Source organism: Heliangelus exortis, chromosome 18 (assembly GCF_036169615.1).
Source record: "Heliangelus exortis chromosome 18, bHelExo1.hap1, whole genome shotgun sequence".
NCBI lineage: Eukaryota > Metazoa > Chordata > Aves > Apodiformes > Trochilidae > Heliangelus > Heliangelus exortis.
The window spans coordinates 525,558-546,756 of record NC_092439.1 but is presented as its reverse complement, the minus strand read 5'-3'; the positions used below and the strand labels follow the sequence as shown (position 1 = coordinate 546,756).

The window sequence follows — 21,199 nt, the reverse complement described above, 5'->3', positions numbered from 1 at the left end:
GCCATCACTGCTGCTGCATTTCTCCTGCTGCCTCCATGAAATTCTTCTCAGGGTCCCTCTCAAAGGACAAAGAGCCCTCAGATTCACTTTGACACCCCCCAGGTGACAGTCACCCTTTTTCTCTCCTATTTCCCTTTTCCTGAAGCTTTGTCTTCCTCTTTCCCTCCTCTCTCCCACCTCCCAGGCTGCTGGGGTGGGAGCAGAATCCCTGATAAATGAATCACCTTGCACTTTGTTCCCTCTGCACACGGAGATCATCACCCAGACACAAAACTTTTGTCTTTCACGTTGGCAGAAAAAGCAAAGGAGCCACACAGTGCCAGCAGGATTCCCATCTCCTGACTTCCAAACCCTTTATTTCACAGAACAGCTCAGTGAGGATCAATCAAACAGCTTCAGTTATTCTTTAGGATCACTGCTTTTTACCAGAGGTTAAACTGATGTTTTAGCGTTAGGAGGCACTGCGGGGAGTTAAATCTCTCCCTGGGCTCAGTCCCTCCTCTGGGTGGAGCCTTTCCCAAATCCGGGCCGGTACCCAGTGCTCTCCCTGCAGACGCCACTTCCAGCTTCCTGCAATTCCAGGCTCCAGCTCTGGCTTCTCCCACACCTCCTGCAGCTGCCCCTTCCCCTCCCAGCAGCAGACTGGGAAAACCAAAAGCCAACTCACGGGTGGGTTCCAGGCACAGCTTCCACCTGCCAGCAGAATCCAGGGGTGTTCATCTGTCACCTCCTGATCCACAGCACAGGAAAAGGGGGAATCAGAGCCTGGGGGGTTCTCTGGATGGGGATTTCACAGCAAACTGCAAACCAGAGCTTCTGTCTGAGCCTGCACGGGGCTGCCAGAGCTCCCCATCCCCTCCCAGCAGCTGAGGGGCTCGAATTTGGCTCCAGAGATGAGGAAAAGGCAGGAGGCAGGAACCTGTCCCCAGCTCCTGAGACATGGGGACACTTCCCTGCCCTGGGAAGGGACACGGACACGGGCAGGGAGGGCAGGAGGGAGCAGAAAGCCAGACCCTGCTCTGCTGAGACAAAACTGAGGTCTGGTTTTTTTAAAAAAAGTGAAGCAAACAAACTCACAGGAAGATTAAAGTGTTCACAATAAGAACAAAACAAATCAAGGGTTGAAAGGTTGCACCCCAGAGAAAAGCTGCCCTGGCTCAGTTCCCAAGCTGGGGAAACACAGCAAACGGGTGGGGGTTTTATCAACCCTTGGCTGTTTTGAGACTGAAACCTCCATAAAAAATCAAAGATCTGGGGAAACACGGAGTGAAAGTTATCTCCAGAAAATAACATCACGCCAAGACTCCCTCAAAGGGTTTGTGCTTTGACAGCTCCCTCCCCAGACAAGTGTTGTGAGAGCTGTTACCACTTCTTCCCTCCAGAAAAAAACCCTGCAAATCCTCCATGGAAGAACGCTCTGCACGTCCCTGCTGTGGGCTCCCCAGCCTGCCTGAAGCAATCATAAAGAAAATATCTGAAAAAACTCTGTGAATATTTAAGGATTGGATGTTAAGAAGGAAAAAAAAAAAAAAAACAAAGTAAAACGCCCCAAATGTCAGCAAATCCCACAAAGAGGGAGCAAGGGACAAAGAGCTCAGCACAGAGAGGGCCTGACCCCAGCCCCTCAGCCTTCATTTCTCCATTCCTAAGCATCAATTTTTATCATTTAAAGCAAATAAAGCTAATGGCACAACTTGCCTGGAGCTCAGCAGCTCAGCACCACAATTTTACTTTAATTTAGACAAACAAAAAAGCCCCAACCCAGTTCCAAGTGCCACTGTCTCCAGATGTGCTACATGTTTCCCTTTCAGTGTTATTTTCATAAAGTAAAAAAAAAAAACACAAACCAAAAACACGTGCAAGGGACTAAAAAAAAGGTGATTTTTAGGAATGTTTTACTCTTGCACTTTGGTACCTGACACTTCACAAACACCACAGGACCTGGCAAGAGGGAACAAACACCACACAGCGTTGGGTGAGCTGGGGGCTCGGGGCACTGATAAAGATTTGGGGGGATTTCTGACCACATTTGTTGTCCCAGCCTGGGTCAGCTGCACCCTCCTGGTGCCACACTGCAGGGAATCAGCTTTGGCACAGATTATTCCTGCTCTGGTCACTAAAGAGTTCACCAACCCCTTCCCCAGCACAGGTTACAGGGACCTGGAGGGACCACTGAGAATCCAGAAGTTGAAAACCTTGTCGGTCACTTGTGTGACAAAAGCACCTCTTAAAGTCAGGGTCTGGGGGTGATGGGATGGCCACTGGTCCCTGGCAGGGACTTACCCCAGGGAGCAGTGCTGGCTCCCAGCAGAAACCAGTAAGGTTGTTCAGGCTTCACTGGGAAGGATCATCATGGGTGTTTTGGACACCACCACCAGACCTGTCACAGTGAGGAAGGGAGGGGCTGACACCTCACTGCTCTGCAGTCATTGTTTTCTGCCTTTTTTCCTTTTTTTCCCCTGTATTTGCCTCTCCTGAAGCCTCAGTGCCCACTGGAGTGCAGAGGCTGAGGAGCATCAGCAGCACAGGGACCACCAGGCTCAGCATCTCCCCCCCTCCCTCCAGCCTGGATCAGTGCAGGGCACTCAGGAAAAGAGAACACAATTAATTGACTCTGAAAAACATTTTGGCATCAGCTGAGGGAACTCAGCAGCAGCAGCAGGCCTGATGGTAGAGTTTGTGATAGAAAATATATGGCTATATACATAAACATGTATATATTTTATATCACAAAGTACAGACCTCACATATACCTATGATATACACATAATAAAAATCACAAATAGCTTTGTATCACAAATCCTACCTACACATCCCCACACCTCTTCTTAAGGATTTGACATTTTAAAATCAAATGTACTCAGTGCTGTGAGAAGGAAATTAATCCAAAAGTTCATCCCATTCAGTCCCACCAAGGTCTCCTCCTGGGTGTGCTCCCTGGTTTCTTTTTCCTGTGAACTCAGGTGGCTCAGCCATGTCCAGGCTCTCAGGGTCCTTTTGGGCTGGAACTCTGGAACTGTTCTGTCCCTGCAGCATCCCCTGGCTCCCTCACTCCACCTGTGCTGCCCGCAGCTCCTCCAGTTCTCTCTCACTTTCTGCATCCTGGAAGTGCAAGAAGAGAAGAGGTAAACACAGCCTCAAAAAAGAGAAATTCCCCTTTTTTTTCCCTGTACACCTCAGCCTTACATCCTTCCGCCTCAAGCTTTTTTTTCCCCCCTTTATTGCTCCTCAATGCCATTCCTTTTGAAGCTGAAGTTTTCCAAGTACCAAAGGGAGTCCCCTCATTTTTTAATATTTTTCATTATTTTGCTGAATTTAGGCATTAGAATAACATCAGAGTTGATGCAAAGGAACAAAATACTTCAAACCCCAGGCTAACAAGCCAGAACAACTTTTAGAAAACAACTTTCTCCCTGTAGCTGCTTTATCTCTGCTCATCACTGTGTGTTTCCTGAGACTCCCACCTCTTTTGTATCCACTGGCAGCTCTGAAGCAAGATTCATCCAGAGGGCAGCTGCAGAGCTGTTCCCCAGGTCCCTGTAACACTGTGAAGGAAAAAACAACAACGTGAGAAGAGTGAGATAAGGAAAAAACAGGCAGCAAATGTAACCAAGCAATTATGGGCCCTGGAAACCAACCCAAAGCCACATTTCTGTCCCTTAACCATCTGCACTGCCTGGTTTCAGCTCCTGGCATCCCCTGCACCCTCCCTTCCCAAAGCTCTGTGGTCACCACCAGGTTAGGGAGCTCCAGGTTCCCTTTGCTGTTCTGGGCAGGGAGATGGATTTTTGGTTGGAGATTTTAAGATGTCCCCATGAACAGAGCTTTTTTTTTTTTTCATTGCCACTCACACAGCCACTGTTCCCTCACCAATTCCAGAACCAAACCTGAGAGCACAACTTCACCTCACAGAGCTTCTTGTTGGGCTGCAAGCACTGAACATTTTTGGCTGGAACTGTTCTAGACACAAACCAAACATTTACAGCTCTCTCAGGTCTCACCAGGTGTGAAATGTTCCTCCTCCCAGAGCAGCTCTGGCTCACAGGAAGGTTTGCAGTGCCTGGAGTCAGGGAGGCATTTGGGGACTATGAAATCAGCATTTTCATAGGGAAGTGGCTGCTAAAAAAACCCCAATGCATCAGCAGTGCAGTTAATCATTGTTGGAACTGCCAGAAAAAGCCAACAAATAGAAGAGGGACAGCAGTGAAGTACTTCAGGCTCTTAAATGTCAGTGCATGGTCTGTACCTGGGTGTATTTTGGTGATTTTCCTGGCTGGTGGGATGGTTCTGGAGGAGAACTCCCTGTTCTGCAGTGCTGTCATTGCTCATCAGAGCTCCAGGCACTCCTGGTATATTTAATCACTTAAAACTCCATCTGTATTTTGCCAGATATTTCACACTTTATCCCTTTGTCTTCCCCAGGATTCTCTTTGTATCCACCACAGAAATCCAAGGTGGTGGCAGGATTAAACCTCCAGCCTGGGGCTCACAAGTTTCCAGGGCCCCTTTATAGGGAAGCTGATCTGTCAGAAACCAAGAAGGATGCTCCACTGCCTGGCTCAAAGGCAGAATCCCCCCCCTGGAACTTCAGTGCCTCTGCACTGGGTGACTGGGACATTTTTAGACATGTTATTCCTCTTAAAACCTTGCTTCTGCATGAAGCAACTGACAGGGGATTAGTGCTCTACAGCCAAAAGGAATTTTTTCAGTGCAAATGTTTCTCATCCCAGAAGCAGATGAATGAACCAAAGCAGCCCCCAGCCCCTGGTTACCTTGGCAATGTACACTCTGCCTGCTTTGGAAAAACCTGGGCTCAGTTCCTCCACCTACAAGGAGCAGAGGGGAGGGTGGGAGAGGCAGAGAAAAGCAGACATTAGGGTATGCAGAGGACAAATAAAACAAATAAAAACCAGATGACTAAACCCTAACTTTGGTAAATACAGGGCTCAGTGTCAGAGTTTTTCACTGGCTGGGTCAGGGAAGTCCTCAGAGTCTCATGAAGTGGCTGTGACAAAGGAACAGCATCCCCAGCAAGGGCTGGAGTGGGGCTGCAGGGCAGGGACAGAGTCAGCTCCCAGAGGGATCTTTCTGTGTCCTTTTAAAATTCCCTCTGCACCTGACCAAAGCCAAATCTCAGGGAAATATCAGTTGTTTCAAACCCCAGTGCTGCTCTCACCCATCAATAACAGTGCCAACCTGCTTTTCTAATGAAAAGAAACAAAACACTTTGCCTCAAGCTCATCTCCAAAAAATACATTGCCAAGGGCAGGTATCATCCCCAAACTTCTCTCACAACCAACTACATTTTGGCAAAATTCTAAGAAACTGGAATAAAATGTTGTTCCCTGAAGCCCTGCAGAGGAGCTGTCCCAGCCTCTGAGTTATGAGGGGGCAGGACAGTTTATTTCTGTAACACTTCAGCAGTCTGTGTCACTTGTTCATCTTGTGCAGACCCTTGCAACAAGAGCTTTTGCCTCAAAAATGCCACTCAGGCCGTGTCTGGAACCCATTTCCATCCACAAGGACAAACAAAAGCCCCCCAGAGAGGAGGATGTGTACACTACAGGAAGGACTCTCAAGAATTTCCTTCTAGAAATACACAAGCAACGTGTCCCTGAACCCTTGAAGCATTTGTCTTCAAAAGTCTGGAGAGGTCTGACCTTACCAGGCAGCCTGTTAATAAAATACTCAAGAGAGAAATGAAAATGACAGAATGTTCTGAGTGTTCCCTGGGATCAGCTGGGATCAAGCAGTGATTCACTCCACTCCAGAGCTTTTAGAAGGAAAACCCTTAAAAATCATTCTGAACACTTGGGGCCTTAGTTCTGATGTCTTCAAATTTTGGTAGCAGAGGCTCCACAGTTTTTGCTTTCACCAGTTTCCCTTCCACAGGTTCCAGTCCATGGAGCTGGGACAGGAGCACTTGGGGAGTGAGGAGTTTGAGCAGTCCAGGAGTTTAACTGGAGGGTTTAACTGGAGGGTTTAACTGGAGGGTTTAACTGGAGGGTTTAACTGGAGGGTTTAACTGGAGGGTTTAACTGGAGGGTTTAACTGGAGGGTTTAACTGGAGGGTTTAACTGGAGGGTTTAACTGGAGGGTTTAACTGGAGGTTAAACTGGAGGTTAAACTGGAGGTTAAACTGGAGGTTAAACTGGAGGGTTAAACTGGAGGGTTAAACTGGAGGGTTAAACTGGAGGGTTAAACTGGAGGTTAAACTGGAGGTTAAACTGGAGGTTAAACTGGAGGTTAAACTGGAGGTTAAACTGGAGGTTAACTGGAGGTTAACTGGTGTCGTTAAATGGAGTCGTTAAATGGAGTCGTTAAATGGAGGTTAACTGGAGTTAACTGGAGTTAACTGGAGTTAACTGGAGTTAACTGGAGTTAACTGGAGTTAACTGGAGTTCACCAGTTCCCAGTGCAGGTGGGGGTTAGCAAGAACTCTACCTGCAAGAAGTTGTGCAGAGCATCCTGGACAGTGGCTGTTGGGGGGGTTTCAAACAAAGCAGAAGCAGTTTTCTTTTCCAGCCATCCCAGGTGGGAAACCTGGGGAGAGAGAGCCCAGCAGCTAAGGAGTGTCCTCAGTCCTTACTGGTGGTGGTTTGGACCCACCTCTCATTCACTCAAACAGGGAATTAAATTCTGAGGAGGAACAAAGCAGCAGTAACAAAATATTTTACCTGGTAACACCACCTGCCCAGCAGATAATACAGCTTTGGATCCTCTGGTTTCAGTTCAATGGCTTTATCAATGTGTTCCTATGGAAATCCACCACCACCAGGACACAGCATCCACCAGAGCAGGGGAATAAACATGGAAATAGGAAAGGAAGAAGTAAAAAATCTAAATGTCAGTGATTATCAAAATTACAGCTACAAAGGGATCCAGAGTTTTCCTAAAATGGTCTCAGTTAACACAGAAAAGCAGCACTTTACCAGCCTCAGAGACAAGAATTCCTACACACACAAAAATGCAGCTGCCAAATTTCCACTGCTTTGGCATCACCAATTTACTGGCCATGTCAGTAGCTGGCAAGGTGATGATCATTACCTGAGACACCCCTGCTGTGGATGGAGGGCAAATAAATCTGAGACAGATTTCTTTGAAAAACAATCACTGTGCACTGCTGGGAGGGTGCAGGCATGTTCCCAGGCAGTGACTGAGGAAGAGCTGGTGCTGTGTTCCATTGCCACATGGCAATGCCATGTTTCAAGTTCTCATCTCATACACACATTACATTTGCAAGCCTTTCCCTCTTCTTATTTTTAATTTCCTGACATTATAGTGCAGAGCAGAGCAGAGCCTGAGCAGTCCCCCATCCCCCGGCACTGGCATCGCCTTCCTCGGCCCAAACCACCCCCTCACACCAGCTCCTTCAGACTTTTTGCTCCCCTAACCAGAGCTGGAGCCCATTTTCCTCCCTCCCTGCTGCAGGGATCAGGATTTCCCAACACCCCCACGGGCAGGGACCCCCCCTCTGGCCTCACCTTGAAGACGTGGGCAGCCTGGATGCGCTTCTGGATGCTCTGGTGCTCTGAGAGCTGCCCACACAGCACAGCAAACCTGCAGGAGAACCAGCAGCAGAGCTGTCAGCTTCACAGGCACCCCCACACTCCCCTGGCATCCCCAGGAGGAAGAGGCTGAGGTGCATTAAAGCTTCACACTTCACTGGGGGAAACGCTGCCCGGGGAGAAGGCAGCGTGCAGGGGTTGGCCTGAGGGATGCAGGCACAAGGATTCCTGGCTGGAAAGCCTCCCTGCTCCATAAAACAGGAGCAGCAGCATCTTTCTATGCCCTGAATCTCTTCACTCAGCAGCCAGACTGTGCAAATCACAGAGCAATGAAGGGTAAACACCACAGCAGTGAGAGTCAGCACCACAACACCCAACCTAGAGCCCAGGGGGCACCTCCTGGGAGGGGAAACCCCATAAAACCTACCTAATCCTACAGCCTGCCATGGCCACCAAGCTTGGGAAGTGAAATAACATCTTTTCAGTTCTCAGAAGTATAAAACCATTTAGTTCTAGCCAGTAAGAGATGGTCAATGTTAACCCTGAGCAGCTCAGCACCTGGTGACATTGGGTATTTCATGAGCTGTGAGCACCCCTGGGTGGGGACTGGGATGGAACACAAGAAATAAAGCTGAAAAGAAGAAAAATGTAGGGTGACTTCCCTTGAGATTTCATTTCCTGCACCCACAGCCCAGGGTCACCTCACCACAGGGCACCCCAGAGCATCCCTGCTGAGGGCTCCCCACAAGATGTCCCTGAGGAATTGGTCAGAATCTCCCAGAGCACTTCCTGCAGTGTCAGGAAAAACCCCACAAAACTTTTCACACCTCACTGCTCTCCCCTGAGCTGAATTTTCTGTGTTTAAGTTACAACACAAACAAGCTGATGTCTCTCAAACATTTACCATTTTGTCATTAAACCTCACCCCTTTAATGGTGCTGATTTTCTTCTGAAAAACTCTGGTTCAGTTCTGAAATTCATGTTTTTCTAAATAATGCCCTGAACTGGGTAAAACCCCCTTTTGCTCCAGCTGAACTGGGCCACAGCTGCACCACCACAATCTGCCACTGGCAGATGAGGAAATTGTTTTATGATCCTCCCCAGTTTGTTTCACCACAAACATCAGCCTGTGCTGAATATCCCTGACCACAACATGGCTGGGGTTTAGAAACACAAGCCAGTAAAAGGCTTATTTTCTAAAATCACAGGATAAAAATATTCCTGGGCAATAAATTATGTCACCTGTAGCCCTGCACAAAGCACAGGAACGTGACAGACCCTGGTTCCTACACCCCTGTTCCTCAGGCTCCTGAGTCCACATACAATTGGGTCAAGTTTAAGGTTTTTCAACAAAAAGGGGAAGCTCTGTGGCTCTTTGGAATGGAACCTAAAACCCTGCACTCCCTCCCCCTTCCCACTGTCCCAGGGAAAGCCCAAGCAGGCAGGAACATTCCAACAGGACAGGCAGCTCACCCAGCCTGACCCCTTCACCAGCAACCATTCAGCTCTCAGGAAGCCCAAATATCTCCTGTTTTTTTTAACAGCCTGGTGAAGCAGTGAGTAAACCAAGCAGTCAGCAGCAGCTGTATCTTTGTCACCAACCAAACTGTTTTGTCACTGCAGTGCCAGGAACAGAGGGCTCTACCCAGCTCTGCTGCTCCCAGCCCTCAGCAGGACCCTTCCTCCAGGTGCCTCCAGCTCCAGGGCCACCAGACTTTGCAGTTCTGAGCTTTTGGGCTCTGGAGGGCTCAGCTCCTGACTTCCCTGCCTCTCTCAGCAGCACCAGTGTGGTTTTATCTCCTCTGCTTGTTTGGCTTGGCTGTTCCCTCTGCTTCACCCTGTGACAGGGCTCGGGACAAACGTCACGGAGAGAGATTAAAAAATAATGAGCAGGGGAAGGAGGGGATTTCATCTCCTGTAAATAATGTGTAACCTCTGGAGCACAGGTCAGGTCCAGCTCTCAGCACTTTGCCCAAACCTTGCCTTTTGCTATGGTTTGACTAATTATTGACCAGAACTACTCCTGAAGCTGCTGAGCTGCCAGGTCCCACAGGACCCAGCTCAGTAAGGAGCCCCCCAGCCAGCAGAACATCAGAGCCCAGCAGAGCCCCCCAGTTTGCATCCCCCAGCCAGGAACCAGCAGCTTGCCAGGGAAAAAAAGTGGGAGAAGCAGCTGCTCTGCATCCAGCTGTAAACAGGGAGTTTGACACTGCCAAAAAAGAGAGAAAAGGGGAAAGTCTGAGGCAGAGAGATGAGGCTCTGCCTTTTACTGACATCAAAACTGGATTCACATGATTTTAACCCATTTGTCATTGCAACACCCAACAAATCCATGACCTGGATTGTGTCCCTGTTCCACCAGCACCAGCTCTGAGCTGGACACAGCACAGCCAGCCTGGAAAAACTGCTCTGTGCCATCCAAGCAGCACAGCCAGGAAATCAGGAGAGGTTTTATCACACACAGACAAGGAAATAAAACTCCATGTCAGAGCTCAGCTTTGTTACCAGAGTCAGGTACAAGCAGAGGAATAAAACCCCTCCCAAGCAAGAAAATAATTCAGAGAAGCAGAGCTCCAACACGTGGGTCTTGAGCAGACCTTAGCAGTTTTCCCAGTCTTTTATGGACATTCCCAGCTTTTGCCTTCCCATGCAGTGAGCAGACCCATGATAATCACCTCAGCAAGGGGAGGAGAGCATGGGGGGATCCAGACTGCAGTGAAACACAGTGAAAATTAAAATAATCATTTAGGAATTAGAGCCCTGAGCCATGAGCAGAATCCCCCAGAGCCATGGTTATAGCAGTACAAACATCACCTCTTGGCCAAGCCAGAAAACTCCCCAATGTCCAAATATCTGCATGGAGGTCTTCACTAAGTTACATGAAAACAACTTAATTTTTTTTAAATTGAGGAAATCCTGGGGTTTTTTTGTTATTCTTTTGGTGACTTGCTGCACAGCTGAGGCAGATCATGGCTGATGTCTGCCAAGGACCAAACTTTGCTCTACTGGAACCAGCACCACCAGGCAACTGAAGCCATTCCCTCTGCAGAAGCAGAGACAGGAACAAAACACCAAAGTGACCTAAATCTGATTTTAGGGACACAAACAAAAAAAGGCAGACTGACCTACATTCACTTTTAGGATCAGCAGAGCCCTTTCTGTGAACTCCCTGTAAGCAGAGGAAGGACCATGCAGTAGCTGGAGCTGGCATGAAGCTGCTGTGCAGGTCCCTGGAAAGGTGACTTTGCTTTGGGCTGAGTAAATCACCCCAATTTTTCCATTATTAACTTTGAAAATGGCTGTGAACAAGCAGACAGGGCTGGAGTGGCCAGAAAGTCCCAAGAGCAGCACTGATGCTATTAAGTGACTCCATTAAGTTGGGTAATACAGTAGAGATTAAATTTAAACAGGCTGCAGAGCAGCACATGCTGGGAAACCCATCAGTTAATGGGGGGCAAAATCCATCAGTTAATGGGGGGCCACAGGGGAAAATCAAATTTAAAGGCTACAGGAGATCTGTAAGACATAAGCAGCCCAAGGCAGAAACATGGCCCTGCACTTGGAAGCCTCAACTAAAGCACTCTATAAAGTTTTTGAGTAATAAATTAAAAAAAAAAAAAAAAAAGAAAAAAAAAGAAAAAAAAGAAAAAAAGGAGGAGCTGAAGAGAGTCCACAAGACAGCAAATGGGGCTTGCAGAACCCCAGCAGGCTAAAAGGTTGTGACAGCCACGTCTGCTTTATGTCCAAAAAGACTGAATGAACACAACAACTCATGTACTCTCTTCCAAACAGCTCCTCATGCTCCATGTATAGAGGGGACAGAGGTAAAAACAAAGCTGAGGTTTGTACCAGAAAAATCCATCTAGTTATATATATATGTAACTCTCCATATAATTAAATAAAGTGCTTGATAACACAGGAGAAAGGGGAGAGAAGGGCACAGCACAAGCCCCATCACTGAAGTTTCTGGGGGTCAGGGACAGTTTTGCCATCCTGACATGCACAGCAGGAAGATGACTTTCTGGAAGTCCCCTCCCAACTCTGGGTTGATTCCTTAAACACTAGAAACCAAACACTTTTCTGGATCAGTGCTCTGTCTCATACTTAATTCAGAATTCCATGTTCAGATTCCAAGGAGAACTGGCAAACCATGCTCAGTGACATGGCAGCCAGTCAGGAGGGGACTCAGGCATGGCTGAAGCCATCACCATGAGTGATTTAAGTCAAAATTCAAATAACTGCCACAGAAAAGAAAGGCTGGAACAGCCCCTCCTCTGCAACCTCACTTTCCTGGATCCTAAAAAAAAAAAAAAAAAAAAAAAAAAAACCCTCCAAAAAAGTTAAAAATCTTCATTATCTGCCTCAGCTGGGACACAAAACATGTCTTCAGTTTTAGTCCCATTTCTGTGCTGGGTTTATCTGCTGAAGATCTGCAGCCTGCCTCAGGAACTGGTAGGAAGGGGCCATCTGCTCTCTGTGCAGAACAAAATGTGTCTTCAGACTGCACTGGGGATGAACACAAGTGGCATTCAGCATGCAGAACAAACCATTTCCATGGGGTGACCTCATGCTTATTCAGACCTCTGGTTTTACTCATTTTCAGCTCTCCTCCCAGCAAAGAGCCTGGAAGTGCCTGGGTGAGATGCTCAAACTATGAAATAAAGACTGCAGGAACTGCTTGTGCATCACCTGGTGAGAAGAGCTGCAGAGTGAAGCCTTTTGTTGCCTCTGGTTATCACCTGTGCTGTGAAACCTTTCCACTGACCACTGCAAAGACCTCAGCTCTCAGAACTTTTCTTTATGCCTAACAAATAACAGCAACCCCCAGAGTGCCCAGTGCCCAGTTACCTCACCATTCCAAGAGAAGAGGGAATAAAGATCCTTGCTGAGGTTCCTTTTGTCCCTGCTCATGCTTTTCAGTCCCTTCCCTTCCACTCCCAGAGCCTGCATGGCTCAGGAGATGTTTCAGGGTACCAACACCCCAGATGAAGGGCTGGACCCTGCTCAGACAGGGGATGCCATCAGGCACCTGATTTTCCTCCTTTCCACACTGCCTTTCCTCCTTTCCACACTGATTTTTCTCCTTTCCACACTGATTTTCCTCCTTTCCACACTGATTTTCCTCCTTTCCACACTGCCTTTCCTCCTTTCCACACTGATTTTTCTCCTTTCCACACTGATTTTCCTCCTTTCCACACTGATTTTCCTCCTTTCCACACTGCCTTTCCCTCTTTCCACACTGATTTTCCTCCTTTCCACACTGATTTTCCTCCTTTCCACACTGATTTTCCTCCTTTCCACACTGATTTGCCTCCTTTCCACACTGATTTGCCTCCTTTCCACACTGATTTGCCTCCTTTAAGTTCTGAATCCCTCCTAACACCTCTTCCCATTTCCTAGAGCTGCTTCTGCCCCTCACCCACATTCTCAGCAGCTTCCCCAGGGGGATCCCACAGGAGCAGGAGACACTCTCAGCTCACACACCCAGACACAGCTCACACCTGGCCAGATGTGGGCTGCAATCCATGAGGATTCACATCCTGGAATCCCACCAATTGTCACAATTCCTGCTGCCTCCCAGTCAGGCCTGGGATCTGCTGCTGCTTCCCAGGAAGCTGAGCTCTGCCCAGAGATGGATCAGCCCTGGATTCACCAGGGCTGGGACACAGCAGATGAGATGCTGCAGCATCCTGACCAGGACACAGCCCCAGCTCCACCTCCTCAGCTTCTGGATTGCTTTCAATATGTCACTGAACCAAAGCTGGGGTAGTTTTTCCCCAATTTTTAAATGCAGTTTTTAAATTTAATCCCAATTTTCCCATTTTTTTTCAGCTCACAGCAATCTTCAAGTTCTTTTCAGATGCTTCTTAAATCAGTAAAAAGTCACCTACCACTGGTGGCACTCAGCACTCTGATCCCACTTCTGTAAGGCAGCTTCCAGCTCTTCTTTGCCTGCAAACAAGAAATACAGATCAGAAACAGATCAGAAACACTCTCCCAGCTTCCCTTCCTCAGGCCCCTCAGAGTACAACAGCAGAATGGCATAAAAAGTGATGTATTTGTTAGTTTCATAACTGGAAAATCTTCTGTAAATGACTTCATGCTCTTGCAGTGATGTGGAACACCCAAGAGCACTCAAAAAGATGGTGCCAGTTTTGAGCAGCAGGATGGTTTCACCTCGTTTGGAATTACAGTTATCTATAAAAAAAAAAACAAACCTCCTCCACTGGGTTAAAAGAGGTAATTAGGGCTTTCAGTGCTTATTAGACACAGAGTTAACAACCCTGTAACCCACAAACAACCTCACCAACAAACCAGCTGAGACACTGAATTGGCTGGGAATGAAACCAAACTGATTGCTCCAAGTAAACCCATGCTCTAAAATGTATTTTTTTTTTTACATCTGCACATAATTAGCAACACAAAAAGCTAAAGGTGCTACAGCAAAACCTCCTTTAACACCAGGCAGAACATGGGCACACAGATGATGGGTTTGAGAAGGGAACTGCTCCACCTTTAGCCAGCCCTTGGTCTGCTCAGAGTATCTTTTCCAGAAAGCAAAGACCTGGAACACATCAAGCTGTGATGCCAGGTCTGAGCAGCCCTTCCTGTGCCCCAGGCACACCACTCCTCACCATCAGAGGCATAGGATCTCTTCTCATCCATGTCCTCAGCCATCTCACACATGTCACTGTGGGCTCGGGCCAGGCGCCAGAGGAAATCCTTCTGGTCAGCATACTGGGGTCAAAACATCAGAAATAAGCACAGAATCACTCAGGAGAAAGAAAAAAAAAAAAATCACACAGGGGCACAGACCAGGAGTGGCACAGATGGGGTTTTTTTTTGAAACCTTAAAAGGCCCCAGCCCCACCAGAACTGGAGCTGAACCTTCCCAAGATGTTTGCTGAGTTTCCTGCAGTGCTCTCATCCCACACCCAGGCCAAGGGATGACAGGAGGAGTTCCAAGCCAGGAAGTGGCTGGCAAAGTGGCTGGCAAAGTGGCTGGGAACCTGACTGGGAACCTGACTGGGAACCTGACTGGGAACCTGACTGGGAACCTGACTGGGAACCTGACTGGGAAACTGACTGGGAAACTGACTGGGAAACTGACTGGGAAACTGACTGGGAAACTGACTGGGAAACTGACTGGGAACTGGTTGCTGCTGAAGCCCAGAGAGGTCTGGCCTGGCCTTGGGCAGCCCAAGCTGCTCCTGAGGAGCTGCCCCAGCTCTGCTCAGAGGTGTAACTCCCTGCTCCCCACCTATTCAGCTGCACAGAGGGATCCCTGATGGAAAGCAGGAAGAAAAGGACCTTTACCACCAGTTTGTTGTTCAGGAGCAGCTGGAATCCTTCTCTCTTCTCCTGCTGGTCCCCGTGGTGCAGGTGGTCAGCCTGCTGCAGGAGCTGTCCCAGCCCTTCCTCCAGAGAGGAATCTGAGAGTAAAAGTGTCTCCTGCTGGTGGGGGAGGCCCAGGGAGGGGAGGCACTCAGCTCTCACTGCCTCACAGCTCTCCTCATCCTCCCCTGCCTCACTCTCTCTCTCAGACTCCCTGTCGTAGTCAGACTCAGCATTGGCTGTGGTGTAGCTGTGGGGGGAACACAGGAGGCAGGGTCAGCCTGAGGAGAGGCTGTGCAGCCTACAAGAGGTTTACACACAGGAAAAAACAACTCTGTTACCCCTGGAGAACACCAAGGGCCTCCAGCACCACACCCAGGGCTGTTTCTCAGGCAGCACGGGGAGAGCCCCAAAAACCTGAAGGAAAAAAGTCCCCCAAAAGTGGAGTAAAACTCAGTGCCCACCCCCACAGCAGCTCCTCTGGGACCTTGGAGCTTCCAAAGAGGAGCAGGAAACAACTCACAGAGAGCCAGAGGATCCAGGTCAGACTCTGGGGTGTAAAAGAGAACCCCAGCAGCAGAATCCAACACTTTGTGTCTGTGTGGGAAATTTAACCCGAGGCGTGGAGTCTGCTCCAGGGAATTTCAGCCACAGGAGCTGCTCTGGCTCATCCTCAGCTCCTCTGAGTGGAGGAGACACAAAGAGAGAGCAGCTCATCCACCCTGAGGTGGGGAGAGGTGCAGAGCAGCAGGAGAGGGACCAGAACCACCTCAGATGAGCAGAGCCCAGCCAGGGGACAGAACTGAGGGGGCTGTCAGCTGCTGAAGGAGCCCAGAGACCCAGGAGGAGGCTCAGAGCAATTCATGAAGCTCCTGCTTCATCCACAGCATTTTAACTGCTTTTTTATTTCCTTTCCTTGTTGTTATTTTCCCCTGTAACTTCCCTCCCAGAGGAAGTTTGTCATTAAGCTAATTTTAGCTACTTTTTTATTTCCTTTTTGTTATTTTCCCCTGTAACTTCCCTCCCAGGGGGCGTCTCTGTCATGAAGCTCATTTTAACTACTTTTTTATTTCCTTTTTGTTATTTTCCTCTGTAACTTCCACCCCAGGGGATGTTTGTCATGAAGCTCATTTTAACTACTTTTTATTTCCTTTTTCTTATTTTCCCCTGTAACTTCCACTCCAGGGGAAGTTTGTCATTAAGCTAATTTTAGCTACTTTTTTATTTCCTTTTTGTTATTTTCCCCTGTAACTTCCCTCCCAGGGGGTGTCTCTGTCATGAAGCTCATTTTAACTACTTTTTATTTCCTTTTTGTTATTTTCCCCTGTAACTTCCCTCCCAGGGGATGTTTGTCATGAAGCTCATTTTAACTACTTTTTATTTCCTTTTTGTTATTTTCCTCTGTAACTTCCACCCCAGGGGATGTTTGTCATGAAGCTCATTTTAACTACTTTTTATTTCCTTTTTGTTATTTTCCCCTGTAACTTCCCTCCCAGGGGGTGTTTGTCATGAAGCTCATTTTAGCTACTTTTTATTTCCTTTTTGTTATTTTCCCCTGTAACTTCCCTCCCAGGGGGTGTCTCTGTCATTAAGCTCATTTTAACTACTTTTTTATTTCCTTTTTGTTATTTTCCCCTGTAACTTCCCTCCCAGGGGGTGTCTCTGTGATGAAGCTCTGCCCCAGCCCAGCTCCCAGGATAATTTCCCCTCCCAGGGTGATCCTGGTGCCCCTCCTGGAGCTGCTTTGCCTGGAGTCAGAGACAGGTGAGCAGGGGCCCTGTCTGAGAACACAGCTCCAGCCCCTCAGACAGAAAAAGCAGAGTTTGGCTCCCCCAGCTCCCATTTCCTGAGAAGCATCACAGATGCCTCAGCACTTCCCACTCTGCTGGGGGGCAAGGAGACCCCCCCTCAGCACAGCATTTGGGTTAAATTCAATATATTTGGGTTAGATTCAATATATTTGGGTTAGATTCAATATATTTGGGTTAGATTCAATATATTTTTAATTGTCTCGAGTTCTGCAGACCTAGATAACTGTATGGGAACTTTATAAATAAAGTTATTTAGTTATTTATAAACTGTCTCACTCAAGTGGTCAGGCTGGACTCCTACTTTCTTCCTGCAAAGTTCCCTCATCAAGTTATTGTTTAAAAAGACCACCTCAGAAGTTATTTATTTTATTTAGTTAGTTTTAATTAAATTTAGTTATATGTAAATATAATATATTATATATTATAATTATATATTATATATAATATTTATTATATAATTATTTATTTGATATTTATTCAATAATAAATTATTTAACGTATATTTAATAATTTATTATATATTGTTAATATAATAAATATGTAATTATTATAATAATAAATGTAATATTATAATAATATATAATATTATAATAATATATATTATTATAATATTATAATAATAAATTATTATAATAATAAATGTAATAATAAATATGTTTAATTAAAAATATAATAAATAAATGTAATAATAAATATGTAATTATTATAATATATAATTATATAACTGTAATTATGTATCATTATAATTATAATACTATAATACTATAATATTATATAAAGTAAATAATTTTATTTAATTTAATTATTATTTAATTTATTTTTCTTTCCCTCTTTTCCCTCAAAGTTGGGATCTTTGGCCCTGGCTGCAGCAGACTTGCTGTCACAAACCCAAACCAAGCTGGGATGGCAGGCACCTCGTGGGGGGACAAAAAAAAAACAAACAAAAAACCCAAAAAAACCCCTTCCTTGATGAGCAAAGCTGCTCCTTACCCTCCTTCACTCTCCCCATCGTCCGTGTTGGCAGCCCCTGAGCTGGCAGTGAAGTAGATGGAGCTGGAGGCAGTGGAATCCCTCCTCTCCCTGGGGAAGGGGAACCTCCTGCGGGGAGCCTCCCGCTGGCTCTGCTCCAGCTGGGACCTTGGGGAGGCAAAAACAGGAGGGAAAATCACAGCTTGGAGGAGGAGTGGCTGCTGCTTCCCTTCCCTCCCTGCTCCAGGAGGAGGTGACAGCACTGAGCACCCCACAGGAGAGGGGAAACCCACCCTGAGCTGCCCCTGGGGCTCCCCTGACACACCACGGGGGCTGCAGGGAAGTCATTCCCACCTCTGGATGGCTCCCTACACCATGGAGTAAATGTCCTGAGGAGTAAATGTCCTGAGGAGTGAATGTCCTGAGGAGTGAATGTCCTGAGGAGTAAATGTCCTGAGGAGTGAATGTCCTGAGGAGTAAATGTCCTGAGGAGTAAATGTCCTGAGGAGTAAATGCCCTGAGGAGTAAATGCCCTGAGGAGTAAATGCCCTGAGGAGTAAATGCCCTGAGGAGTAAATGCCCTGAGGAGTAAATGCCCTGAGGAGTAAATGCCCTGAGGAGTAAATGTCCTGAGGAGTAAATGTCCTGAGGAGTAAATGCCCTGAGGAGTAAATGTCCTGAGGGAGTAAATGTCCTGAGGAGTAAATGCCCTGAGGAGTAAATGCCCTGAGGAGTAAATGTCCTGAGGAGTAAATGTCCTGAGGAGTAAATGTCCTGAGGAGTAAATGCCCTGAGGAGTAAATGTCCTGAGGAGTAAATGCCCTGAGGAGTAAATGTCCTGAGGGAGTAAATGTCCTGAGGAGTAAATGTCCTGAGGAGTAAATGTCCTGAGGGAGTAAATGTCCTGAGGAGTGAATGTCCTGAGGGAGTAAATGCCCTGAGGAGTGAATGCCCTGAGGGAGTAAATGCCCTGAGGAGTAAATGTCCTGAGGAGTGAATGCCCTGAGGAGTAAATGTCCTGAGGAGTAAATGTCCTGAGGGAGTAAATGTCCTGAGGAGTAAATGCCCTGAGGAGTAAATGTCCTGAGGAGTAAATGTCCTGAGGGAGTAAATGTCCTGAGGAGTGAATGTCCTGAGGGAGTAAATGCCCTGAGGAGTGAATGCCCTGAGGAGTAAATGTCCTGAGGAGTAAATGTCCTGAGGAGTAAATGTCCTGAGGAGTAAATGTCCTGAGGAGTAAATGTCCTGAGGAGTAAATGTCCTGAGGAGTAAATGTCCTGAGGGAGTAAAGGCCCTTCCTGTGGTGAGAGGGGAGGTTCAGGATAACTGGGTGTGAGGGTGCTGCCCCCTCCCTGGGGGTGCTGGGATGGGGCTGTGGGAGGGGTCCCTGCCCATGCAGGGGTTGGATCCTGATATTCAAGGTCCCTTCCAACCCACCCCATTCCCTGATTCCATGAAAAGCATCAGCAGAGGGGCTGGGGGATACCTGAGCCCCCCAACAATCTCAGCAGCCAAGCTCTGCAGACTGTTCCTCAGCTCCTCCACCTCCTTCCTCAGCTGGGAGATGTTTCCCAGGACAGAATCCAAACGTTCCAGCAGATCCAGCTGCTCCTCCTGCCCCAGCAGAGGGGGGGTCTGCACAGCTCCATCCCCTCTGCCTGCTGCCACTGACACCCTGGGCACAGCTGCGGGGAGAGGAGAGGGGAAAAGGGATGAGATGGGGAGGGGGAGACAGGGGGAGCCTGGGGACAGGTTTGGGTCTGGGGGCTGCAGCTGCCTGAGCTGAGGGGTTGGGCTCTTCACCCCCCTGACACCAGCAGCCAGGGGACACAGAGCTCTTCCCACCACCCCCCAGTAAAAATCTCCTTTTTTTAAAGGAGAAAAATCCACACTGAGTATCACAGAGAGCAAGGAGGGGAGGCAGCTGCTGGGTTTTCTTTAAAACTCCTTGCTGCAAATTAAATTAATTCCTGTTCTCAGCACTTCTCTGCTGACACCACAACACACACACTCTGCTCCTCTCCTGAGCTGTGACAGGAACTCAGCCAGGACAGTGATCAGCTGCCCCAGGACAAGGGACAAGGGCAATGGGAGCAACTCTGGCCAGAAAGAAAAAACAAAAAGACCTATTATTATTTAAGAAAAAACAAACAACAGAGGCTCTGTTGTTCTGCCTTCTGCCCAGCCCAGCCCAGCATTCCCTCATTCCACCATTCCCTCCTCCCACCTGGCCACCAGCACACGTTTCCCTCTCTGGATTTTCTGGATTTTCCATGTTTTCCTCAAAGCTCACAGACATTCCCCAGCACCCAGACCCCCAGCCCAGGCAGTGATTTCAGCCCTTCAGCACCCAGAGCCCCTCCAGGGAACTCCCTGACCACGCTCAGAGAGACAAAGAATCTGAATTCTCTGAGATGGGGAAGAGCTCCAAGCTTGTCCTGCTCTCTCTGCCTCTGTTTGCTCAGAGCCTCCCCTGCTCCAGAACCCTCCCGGGCCGTGCAGAACCTCCGAGGACCCCGGCCCGGTTTGGGTGGGGAGATCCCAGGAGGGGGAAGGGGTTCCCAGCGGGAGGCAGGGCCAGCAGCCCGGGCCAGCACCGCCTCAGCCGTGGTTGCCACCTACCGAAGCCGTGGGGGTGTTTCTGCTCTGCTGTCCCCTCTGTCCTGCCCGCTGGCTCCAGGCCACCTGCAGGCAGCAGGGAAAAAGGACCCGAGCCCGGGATCAGCGCGGCTCAGCCCCAGCCCCCAAACCCCTCCCGGCCCGGCGGTTCCACGGGAAGCTCTTCCCAAGCGGGAATGTTCATTTTAACGGGAATTTTCTGAGCTCCGCACTCCGGCACCCAGGGGGGGCTCAGGAGGGGCTCAGCCCGCACAGCTCCTGCCGGACACACACAGAGCAGCTCAGGGCCGGGATACAGAGGGGAAGCTGAGGCTCTGGATAAACTCAGGGTTAGCACAGGACAAAGCCAGCACCCATTCCGCACCGGTACGAGCCCGATCGGGGTTCGGAGTTTTTAATTTTTAAAGCTCAGCAATTCCCCACCCCCCACCCCTCCCGGAGCTGGGGGCATCGAGCGCTTCAGAGCAGCTCCTCAGCCCGTCCCGGGGCCGCCTTTCAGCCCCTTCCAGCAGCCCGGGCTGAGCCGGGGGCAGAGGCGGCCCCGCTACCCGGCCCCGCTCCCCCTTACCGCGCCTGGGCCGCTCCGACGCCGCCTCCTCCGCCGCTCTCCCGCCGCCCCGCCGCCGCCTCAGCGCCCACAGCAGCCCCAGCCCGGCTCCCGCCGCCCCCAGCCCCAGCGCCAGCCCCAGCGCCAGCCCCGGTCCCGATCCCGGTCCCGATCCCGGTCCCAGCTCCGGCCGCCCGGGCCCGGCCCGAGACATGGCGGCTGCCGCTGCGCCCCGACGGCGCACGGGAGTGACGTCACCAGGGGAGCGCCCTGTGCGCGGCGACGACGTCATCAGAGCGCGACGGCGGGCACGGCGCTTGTCTTACGTCACGGCAGCGCGCGGGAGGCGGCAGGGGCGGGGCGGGGGAACTGGGAGGGACTGGGAGGGACTGGGAGGGACTGGGAGGGAC

General features: G+C 49.0%; 1 protein-coding gene across 2 annotated transcripts; it reads right to left on the bottom strand.

Moving 5' to 3' along the window:
* Positions 1-1,699: 1,699 nt before the first annotated feature.
* Positions 1,700-21,096, bottom strand: RMDN3 (regulator of microtubule dynamics 3). Of its 2 annotated transcripts, XM_071762453.1 has the most exons (13): positions 20,811-21,096; positions 20,246-20,308; positions 19,110-19,308; positions 17,645-17,791; positions 14,826-15,093; positions 14,144-14,246; positions 13,400-13,460; positions 7,485-7,560; positions 6,678-6,755; positions 6,445-6,543; positions 4,773-4,826; positions 3,465-3,545; positions 1,700-3,102 (listed from the first exon to the last, which is right to left on the bottom strand). In XM_071762453.1, exons 1-13 carry the CDS (start codon positions 21,079-21,081, stop codon positions 3,049-3,051), a joined length of 1,554 nt encoding a protein of 517 aa, XP_071618554.1. In that variant the 5' UTR covers positions 21,082-21,096; the 3' UTR covers positions 1,700-3,048. The 2 variants fall into 2 exon arrangements, with proteins under 2 accessions (XP_071618554.1, XP_071618556.1); XM_071762455.1 differs by lacking the exon at positions 20,246-20,308.
* Positions 21,097-21,199: the final 103 nt, after the last annotated feature.